This window comes from Ictidomys tridecemlineatus, chromosome 15, assembly GCF_052094955.1.
Source record: "Ictidomys tridecemlineatus isolate mIctTri1 chromosome 15, mIctTri1.hap1, whole genome shotgun sequence".
NCBI lineage: Eukaryota > Metazoa > Chordata > Mammalia > Rodentia > Sciuridae > Ictidomys > Ictidomys tridecemlineatus.
The window spans coordinates 5,711,276-5,720,984 of NC_135491.1; the positions used below are offsets into that span (position 1 = coordinate 5,711,276).

At 57.0% G+C, this 9,709-nt stretch overlaps 1 protein-coding gene across 1 annotated transcript; it reads right to left on the reverse strand.

The window, feature by feature from the left end:
* Nucleotides 1–720: 720 nt before the first annotated feature.
* Nucleotides 721–3,643, reverse strand: LOC101975297 (kallikrein-2). Its single transcript, XM_078033330.1, has 5 exons — nucleotides 3,598–3,643; nucleotides 2,406–2,565; nucleotides 1,303–1,577; nucleotides 1,077–1,213; nucleotides 721–923 (listed from the first exon to the last, which is right to left on the reverse strand). The coding sequence occupies exons 1-5, from the start codon at nucleotides 3,641–3,643 to the stop codon at nucleotides 768–770; spliced, it is 774 nt and encodes a 257-aa protein (XP_077889456.1). The 3' UTR covers nucleotides 721–767.
* Between the last annotated feature and the right edge of the window lie 6,066 nt (nucleotides 3,644–9,709).

The window sequence follows — 9,709 nt, forward strand, 5'->3', positions numbered from 1 at the left end:
TCATTGTCCACAAGACCCAACTGGGAGAGGACAGCTGGGGTTTGCCCTGTCCCCTCCACACTCCAGTCGGTGAGCATTTCCTCTGCATTCTGCACCGTAAAGAACCACAGGACACCACAGCACCGTGGCTCTTCTGAGTTCTGAGTCCTGCTACAAAATCGCTGAGTCCAAGGGTGGTCTGGGGGACCACGGACACCCTCCCCCATACTGGATCAGCTTCCAAGGCCTCTTGTCACCCCGTGAGTCCCCCATGACACGGGGGGACCCTCCCTTCTCTGCTCGCATCTTCCTCAGGCTCCCGGACGCCCCAGGATGAAGCAGGTGATGTTTTCGTGGCACCCTGCTGTGAGTGTGTGCCGGTGCCCTGTGCTTCCAGACTTTGCTCAGTGCCTCACGGTCTTCTCCAAGGGTGGACCCAAGCCTGCCCCATCTCTCCATCACACGCGTGCCACAGCCACCCACCTCCTTCTGTGTGTCCCCGGGCAGCTGTGTGAGAAGATGCCTGCAGACACCGTCAGTGTTCTCAGGGGAGCAGAGGACAGACACTCACACCCATCCGAGGACCACTGGGGACACCTATGTCTGCCTCTTCCTTTTCCTCGCAGCCCTGACCACACCTTAGGACCCAGGTCAGCAGTGATGGGGAGGCTCTAGTTTCGGCCAGGTGAGTTCTGAGCATCCAGGTGCCCTGTGTCTAGAAAGGTGGGAAGATACCAGAACTCGGTGAGCACTCCATTTTACTAAGGGTAGGGATGGGGCGGGGGCACTCAGGGGTTGGCCACCATGGTGTCCTCAATCCACTTCCGGTAAGCCTTCAGCTTGGTGTACAGGGCAGGCTGTTGGGGCACGGCACAGGGGTCACTGCCCCATGACGTGAGACCTTGCAGCATGCCATTACAGATGAGCGGGCCCCCCGAATCACCCTAGGGGTTGGAGGGACAGAGAGAGAGAAAGGTCAGCCCAATTTCTGCCTGGGAAGCCCCGTCTTGCACTCGGGGCTGGCAGATCACCAACAGCTTAGAAGTGGGGTCCTCCCGTTCCTTTCCCATAGGAGATTGGGGGAGGGGCGAGCTTACCCCACAGGTGTCCTTGCCACCCTGCCAGCGCCCAGCACACAGCATGGTGTCTGTCACCTTCTCAGAATAGGCTTTACTACAAATGTCATTGGGCATGAGGTTGAGGTCCACACACTGGAGAGTCCCTGGGCTCAAGACTAGGGACCAGGGGAAAACACGACTGTAACCAGAACCGGCCAGGCTCCTGCCTCGGGCCCCGGCGGGTGGCGTGTCTGGGCAGACCTACACTTGTCCGGTTGTATGCTGCCCCAGCCAGAAGCCAGGCAGGTGCTCCCCACTTCTGGCTCCCGGGTGGGCAGGTCCAGGACCTTCACGGCGTGGGTGATCCGGGCGGGCTCCGACAGGCGGAGCAGCATCAGGTCGTGGCTCCTGTCATCGTCGGTGCTCTTCAGGTAGTTCACGTTGTAGAGCGGGTGGGGGAAGGCGTAGCTGACGGGGACCAGCTGGGATGTGTCCTCCTCGGCACCCAGGTTGTGACGACCCAGAGCCACCCGGATATTGCTAGGGAAATAGAGGGAAGGAGAGAATGAGGAGAGGAGGGGTGGGGAGCCCAAGAGGGTCCCCAAGGAGAGGAAGAAAGCGAGAAGGACAGGGGCACAGGGGTAAAAAGAGAGAAGAGGGAGCAGAGAGGAAGCGGCTGGCCAGGGCCCAGCAGGGCAGGCAGCCGGGCACAGAGCCCAAGGTCGGACCCCACCCCCTCCCTCAGTGGGCCCCCCAGCCCTTCCCTGTGTCTCCCCCAGAGGGGACTGGTGGTCACACAGGGAGGGGCAGGGCAGAGCGGGAAGCCCCCTCCCAGGCACACAGGTTGGGGTGCATGCCTGCCTGTTCTCGGGGTCCCCCTAGGAATGGGGCCAGTAGTGATGGGGGAGAGGAGTGAGCCAGAGACCCAGAGAGAGAGAGAGAGGCGTGGAGACATGGAGGGGGAGACATGCAGTGCCTGAGATGGTGGCAGAGACTCAGAGACAGAGAAGAAAGGAAGACAGAGGCCAGAACCCAGCCCCACACGGAGCAGCCAGATTCTGAGAGGCACAGAGACAATTCCGTGGGGAGAGATGGAGAAAGGGGCCGGGCAGCCATCGACAGGGTGGTCCAGCCTGGCTCTGCCCCTCCCCAGGCCACCTGGATCAGCACCGTCCTCTCCCTCTCAGTCCCACGCCTCGCGTGGGGGAAATGCCCAGCTGTCAATCCCCGTGGGGCACAGAAGCCCCCTCCCAGACTCCCAGGCCCCACTCACTTCTTTTGGACAAGCTGCTGAGGATGGGACCCGGGTCTTGCGCATGCCAGGGGAGGTGCTCTGCCACCGACCGACATGCCCAGGCCCCTACTCACTTTCTGAAGCAGTGGGCAGCAGTGAGGACCCACTGGGGGTGCACCAGGACGCCCCCACACACTGCTAAACCATGATGGTACACGGCCGCCTGCCAGGGATGGGAATTCTTCTGGCACTCCCAGCCCCCTATGATCCGAGACTGGATGGGGGGTGCAGCACCTGCAGAGAGGGGGAGCCGGCAGGGCTAGGGCAGGAAGAAGGGGCTGTGCTGTGGGCTTGAGGGGGCAGAGGACCAGGCCTGGGCACTCGGGGGCATGGGCAAGGGGTGCTGAGAAGGGACTGGAGTTGAGACCCTTTCCTGGGTTTGTAGAAGGGTATTCCGACTAGGGAGCAGGACAGACCCCGGGCTCGGGCAGGAGGGCCAACACAGCATCTGGAGCAGGCAGTGGGCCTGGGGTCCGGACATGAGGGTGATGGGGGGCGGAGATTGGGAGATGGTGGCGTGGGTCCTGGGAGGGCAGGGGTTTCTAGAAACCAAGGAGAAGCTCCCCGTGGGAGAGGAGGTTTGGGAGGCTTGAGGGTCCCAGGCTGGGAGAATGGTTGGAGATTTGAAAAGATGCAGATCTCGGGAGTGTGCTCTGGGTAACGGGCAGCTGTGGCTGGTGGTGCTGCCTGCCCAGCCCTCCACCTTGGAAACAGGCCAGCCACCGCTGAGAGGCTGGGCAGAGTCAGGGAAGAGGGGAAATTCTCAGAACTCCAGCCAGGTTGGGAGATTCTCTGCTGCCTCAGGCCAGGAAGCCTGGCTCTGGGAATAAGCAGGGGTCCTGATGGAATCTGAGTTTCCTAGGAGCAGGATGAGGGGGCTCGGGTGAAGGGCTCACTGCTGGGGGGTGGATCAGCAGCATTTAGGGGGTTGGGAGGGAGACCGGGATCTCCAGCGTCGTTGAGAGAGGTCCTTGGAATAGACAGAGAGACAGGGATGCTCCGGGATCTGTCCCTTTAGAAAAGTGGCTGGCGGCAGGGAGTAGAACCCATGAAGAGGGATTCCTGGGAGGGAGCAGGGACCTGGTGTGGGAATGAGGACTGTGACGGATTTGGCCACACAGAGGGCTCAGAGGCAGGATTAAATGTGGGACTGTGAGAAATAGGGACAAACCTGGAGGGTCAGGCTGGGGGCTGGGTGGGGGAGGAAGGACTCAAGGGAGGTGAGAGTCAAGGCCCCTACCCCTCCTGGATTCCCCACTGTCTCACCAGTCCCCCACAGGGACAGGACGAGGAACAGAACCAGGAACCACATGGTGACAGAGGCATCCAGGGGCAGGTGGCAAGCTCCGGACTGAGGAACTCCCTAGCAGGCTTATGAAGTCTCCGGTCCCCTAGGACCCCACCCTGCTGCTGGGAGCTGGACACGTCCTTCCACACCAGGAGCCCTGCAGGGGAGGAGCACCCAGTGTTGGTTGTTCTGGACCCATTCCCAGGTCCTGAAGCCAGGTGGGCAGGGCCTGCAGCCCAGAGAGACTTGATCTAAAAGGGGAAGAAAGGAGAGGCCCAGGGTGAAGAGAAATGGGGATAAGACTGACCCTCAATGCAAAGCCCCATGTGCCCAAACCACAAGTCAGGCCTTTGCAGCCCAAGACCCAGTGTCCCCTGAAGTGCCATCACCATAGGTAGCCAGTCTCCCTGATCCCTACGCCACCCTGGCCAAGATGCCGACCTCCAAGTTCTTATGTCCCTGAAATAGAAGCCTTGGATGCAGAACTCGGATCATTACACTTCCACACCCAGAATCTGGGCCCCTAAATCTACTGCTGCTCTTATAATAAACTTTATGGTTCTGTAGATCCACCTGCCACTCCGAAAATATGAGTCTCCTGGACTGAGGTCCTGAGCACTTCAAAATCCAGGGTTTTCCAAATGGTTTAAGGGTTTCCCATGACCCTTACACTCTCTCTCTCTCTCTCTCTCTCTCTCTCTCTCTCTCTCTCTCTCTCTATATATATATATATATATATATATATATACACACACACACACACACACACACACACATACACACACACACACGCGCGCCCATCTCCATCCTCATTTTCCAGCCCCGGGCACTCAATCTGTATGTCAGGGATTCCTATCATGCCCACCCAGGTCAGGAGCACCCCCATGCAAAAGCCACTGTCCTCTCCTCAATAGCATATTTCAGTCTCAGGAACCAGGCTTATGCACCTCAAGATTAAGTGACATTTAAAAATCACATTTGAGGACCACAGCAGAGAATCAAGAATGAGAGCCCTGCCACCTCCACTGACACCCGGTAAGACTTCCTAAAGTCCCTCCGGCTGGGCTAGTGCAGCTGCTCTGTAAAACCAAACAGTTCACAGGGATCCAGCCCTGGCTGCATCGCAGAACTTGATAAAATCTTCCCTCTTTCCTAAGTGAGGGACAAGTAAATTCCAAGTGCTGTGAGGGTGACAGGAGAGGGACTCAGATAATCACAATTAAAGATCTAAAGGCAGGGATAGAGGGATGTGCTCAACCAGGGCCTCACCCCCGCACACATAGATCAGGGTGCCCTGGAATCATCCTGGGAGAGGAAGTCCCCCTCTGCTTGAGTTAGGTCCTCCTGGATCTACTGTTCCCAAGCATCTCCAAATTCCCATCCAAACCTCAACCAAACTGAACCCGGGCTGTTTAACACAACCCAATCCACCTGCATCACACACACCAACCCAACCTTGCCTAACTCAACCGAACTGCTATGGCTCCCCGCATTTGAAATGACTCCAAACTCATGTCCATCCTCACATCCCACACAAGCCAATGTCTGTGGCTGCCACGCTCCACCCTGAGCCAATCCCCACACAGTTCCCATACAACCTCAGAATAATCCCATTTCCACCCAGGCCATCCCCAGCCAACCAGACATCCCCAGTCCCCAACTCCACAAAAGCACAGCCAACTCCAACCCTTCCCTCCATTCTCACTGATCTTCAAGCTCCAGCCTCAAATCTGACCCCAGCACATCATGTGGCCAAAGAAAACCAAGCATGGCTAAGTACTGACTCCAAAACCTGCCCACACCCCTCCCACACCTCTGGCTCAGCGGGACAGCACAGGGGTTCCTGCCTCTGCCCTCCAGGCCTGTGTGTGCACCCGGGGGTCCACAGACAGCTCCGGCTAGTCTTTCCCCCCACCTGCTTGGTACCAGGGATTGAATCCAGGTGCACTTAACCATTGAGCCACATCCCCAGAATTTGGTGATTTTTTTAATTTTTTGAGACAGGATCTCGCTAGGTTGCTTAGGGCCTCACTAGGTTGCTGAGACTGGTCTTGAATTTGAGATCCTCCTGCCTCAGCCTCCTGAGTCGCTGGAATTACAGGAGTGCACCACCACACCTGGCCCTGACTGGTCTTTGTTCAAAAGATTTGGCTGAGATAATTCTGATTTGGGCACAGTGCAAGAGACGTGGAAGACCCGGGGAAGACGGTGGAACTGCAAGAAACCCTTAAGTGCAGGCCCCTCCTCCCTCGGCCCAAAACCCTTTGGAAGAGGGCAGCGCGCGTGCGCAGATTGCACGCCCAGGTGCTGCCCTCCAGTGAGGAGCTCCTGAGAATGGGCCGCCTTGGTCCTCCGTGCCTTTGGAGATCTGAGGCGCCAGGGTGGTCCCATCACCCTCTCCCCAGACCCTGGGCCAAGGTCCCAGCCCTGCCTCTCTCACATCAGGAGCAGCAAGCCCCACACATCTGGAACTCAGCCCACCAGGGCTCCAGCCCCGCCCTCTCCAGAAGCGGGCCCCCTAAGCGTTCCCACCCAGAGCCCCTCCCAAACCCAGATCCCCCGGCTTCTGAGCCCCGCCCTTATTATAGGTTCCCCAATGGGCTGCCCACCCAAGGTCGGGAGGTGGCCCGGGAACCCTGGTTCGGCGGGATGTGGTAGACAGTGTTTGACCGGGACTGCTGAGCAGGTGCCGGCGCAAGGCAGCCCGGACGGTTCTCTGAGGTCTTCTGTGCCCCGCCCCTGGGCCGTCTTTTCAAGGATGTTTGCCCAGAGCGGGAAGCCTTGCCAGATTCTGTCCGTCTCCGATCTGGTTTCTTACGTCCTGGGTAATAAAGATAACATCTCTCTTACAGCAGCCTTGTCTGCTGTTGCGGGGAATAAATAAATGTCTCTTTAGGGCAGCTCTGTTTGCAGCCCCGGATAATGAAGACATAGCTCCATCAGGGACACAGGCTGGGCCGGTTTGCAAGTAGCCCATCGAGGATTAAGGATTTGGGGCTCGGGTTCCTTGCCGGTGGCGCAAACTGCGGCTGCACAGAAGCTGCCTGTGCTGCTCTGGTCTCTGACTCCGTGGGATTTGTGGTCAGAGTCTGAACAAAACCTGAAGCTCGCGCTGCTCTGCCTGCCGTGAGTAATGAAGCTTGGACCCAAGAGAGTCCTGTGTTCCAGCATCTGGACACCGCAGCAGACTTTTTCTTTGCAAGTTAGTAAAATCTCAGACCCTTCCGAGTATTTGGCAAGCATTGGGCACTGAGGCTGCACCTGCAAGGGGGGTCCAGAAGGGCCCCAGCCTGGCGCAGTGGGCAGGAGGAGAGGGAGCAGGCCGAGGGGCTGATGGGACTTGGTAGGAGGCAGTCTGAGAGAGCCCCAGGGGCAGAGTCAGGTAGGGAGTTAATGAAGTCACCACCACCCTCTTCAGGGCAGAGAGATCAAGTCATGATTAGTTTCTGTGCAGATGGCAACTGATCATAGTCTCTGAAGACCACTGGATCCAGAGTGACCTTGACCTAGTGGGCACCCCCTTTCTAAGTCCCTTCTGCTGTCCAATGATGCCAGTAGTATCCACCTAGAAGGGTGCTGTGAGGAGGAGATGAGTGTTTGCAAGTGCTGACGTTTGGTCTGGCCCAGGCTAGGTGCTCAGCCAGCACAGACCCAGGCGCGTGCTGGTCACAAGGCAGAAATGAAGGACAGAAATAAAAAGCTGAGACTGGCAGGTTGTCTGGTTAATAAATCTGCATATCCACCTGCCTTTTGTCCCACTCTGCTGTCCCATTCATTCAATCGTTCATTTGTAAGAATTAGGGATGGATCCCATCAGCATCCCATCAGAAGCATCCCTGCCTGAGCCACATCTCCAGCCCTTTTTATTTTTATTTTGAAACAGGATTTCACTGAGTTGCTAAGGCTGCCATCTAACTTGCAATCCTCCGGCCTCAGCCTCCAGAGTCCCTGGGATCACAGGCAGGCGCCACCACATCCAGTCCTACCTGTAAAAAGCTTTCCTGGCTCATGAGTTTTCTGAAGATGGAAATTTTAAGAAAAAAAAAAAAGTTTCTTCCCTCATCCTTCAAAGCTGACTTTCATAAAACCCATTTTCTTGCCCATTTGACCCTGAGTCTCTGTGGAGCACCACAAGCAGCATTGTGGCCTCTTGTCCCCTTGCAGTGGTGGCTCCCGTAGCCCCACAAGCACCTCACATACACATTGGAGTCTTGCCGTGACCTTGTGAAGGAGAGTGTGCAGCAGAGGCTGGACCTTGTCCAAAGGGTCAGGCCTTGGCCCTCGGCTCCTGGGAGGCCGTGTCCACGCCTGGGGATTCTCCTGCCTGATTAGAGTGACTTTGTTTGCCCCGGGGCCTGGACCCCCCAACAGTCTGACAGTGTGATTCACAGTGAGGGCTTTGGGGCTTCACATCAGCCAGACTTCTGGAGGGCTGGACACTGAAGGTCATCCATGAAGGTGATCCACCATGTCTGTGTGTGACTCAGCTAAACTCAGACCCTGGGGCTCAGTCGAGTTCCCTGGTCAGCAATACCCTACACACTGTCACACACGATTTCCAGGACTTGTGTGCCCAGCAGTGTCATTACTTGTCCGTGTGACTCCACATCTGTTGCCACTGCACACCTGTGCAGGTATCTGGACCTGCCACCCGAGTGTTGCAAATCTGTTCGTGTGTCCCTGAGACCAGCCTGCTGCGTCCTCCCAAAGTGTGACACCCAGCTGTGTGACAGCTAAACATGTTCATGTCTGTGTGTGACCCACCTGAGTCAGTGTGTTCCTAGAAGGGGTCTTGGTGAGAGGGACCACACCTGTGAGACTGCAATAATGCTTTCCCAGTCCCAGCGGGCAATTAAAGAGTGTCAGTAGGTGGCGCTGTGGACACTTATGTCTCCTGGAGAGACTGAGGGAGCTGGTCCACGCCCCTTCCAGGAGCCAATCCAAAGTCACATCATGCTGGGCACAGTGGCACATGCCTGTAATCCCAGTGACTCTGGAGGCTGAGGCAGCAGGATTGCAAATTACAGGCCAGCCCCAGCAATTTAGTGAGGCCCTCAGCAACTCAGTGAAACCCTGTCTCTAAATAAAATGCAAAAAAAAAAAGGTGGGGGCTGGGGATGTGGCTCAGTGGTTAAGCACCCCTGGGTTCAATCCCTGGTACAAAAAAAAAAAAAAAAAGTCATGTCATTAGAACAAAATATGCTCGTATTATCCAGGAAATCCCAAGGGTTTTAGAGGCTCTGTGCTGGGGACTGGAGGCAGAGACCAAGATACCTATTTCTTAGTATTGCACACAAGCAGAACGGTGACCAGAACTGACCAATGAGCCACCTGTGTGCACCCATGTGTGTGTCTGCCCCTGCCAGAGAGCCCTTCTCTCCCTGTTTCTTTTGCCTTCTGCTCTCCCCAGTCCTACAGAAACAGGACGGGGAGAGACAGGAACTGGAGAGAACGGGCAGCGATACAAGCTAGAGAGAGGACAGTGGTGTCGTTTTCAAAGCCAGAGACATCTGCAGAAATCCATGGCAGCAACTGTGAATAAAATGCAGGGGGAAGGGTGGGAAAGGTCAGGGTTGGGGACAAGGACATCCTCAGGGATCCTTGACCCCTCTCGAGGCGGGGTCCGTATTGGTGGGCTGGGCTGGGCTGGGCAGGTGGACGACGTGGCTTCTCTCTGCTACCCACCACCACGTCCTGTACAGAGACAGGTCCTGGGGTCTGGGTTGCTGGTTGTGAGAAAGCAGGGGGTCCGCCACAGAGGAAGAGGCTGTGCCCAGCCCCTGGTGTAGAGGGACATGGGACTTGGTCTCACAGGTCCCTGGGGAGACAATGGAGGAGACTGGGAACATGGCGTTTCCTGAAGTCCTGATGTGATCCTGACCTAGAGGGTTGTGTCCAAGGACAGGAGGCAGGAGCCTGGAGGTCAGCTACCAGGGGCAAGTGGCAGGGGACACCACGGCCAGTGGCTTCAGAGTCTGGGGTGAAGGTAATAGGATCCCAAAGGGTCAGTGGACCAGGTGGCCTACTCTGGTCTGTCCCTCACTCAGCCTGCGGGGAACCACCTGCCCACACAGCCCCAAGAGGGTGCGC

Excerpts from the sequence above, each read along its gene's own strand:
- LOC101975297 (XM_078033330.1), bottom strand. The coding sequence starts at position 3,643 with ATGTGGTTCCTGGTTCTGTTCCTCGTCCTGTCCCTGTGGGGGACTG. Across the intron at positions 2,566-3,597 it reads CCTGTCCCTGTGGGGGACTG|GTGCTGCACCCCCCATCCAG; the intron begins GTGAGACAGTGG and ends CCCTCTCTGCAG. Across the intron at positions 924-1,076 it reads GTGGCAAGGACACCTGTGGG|GGTGATTCGGGGGGCCCGCT; the intron begins GTAAGCTCGCCC and ends TCCAACCCCTAG.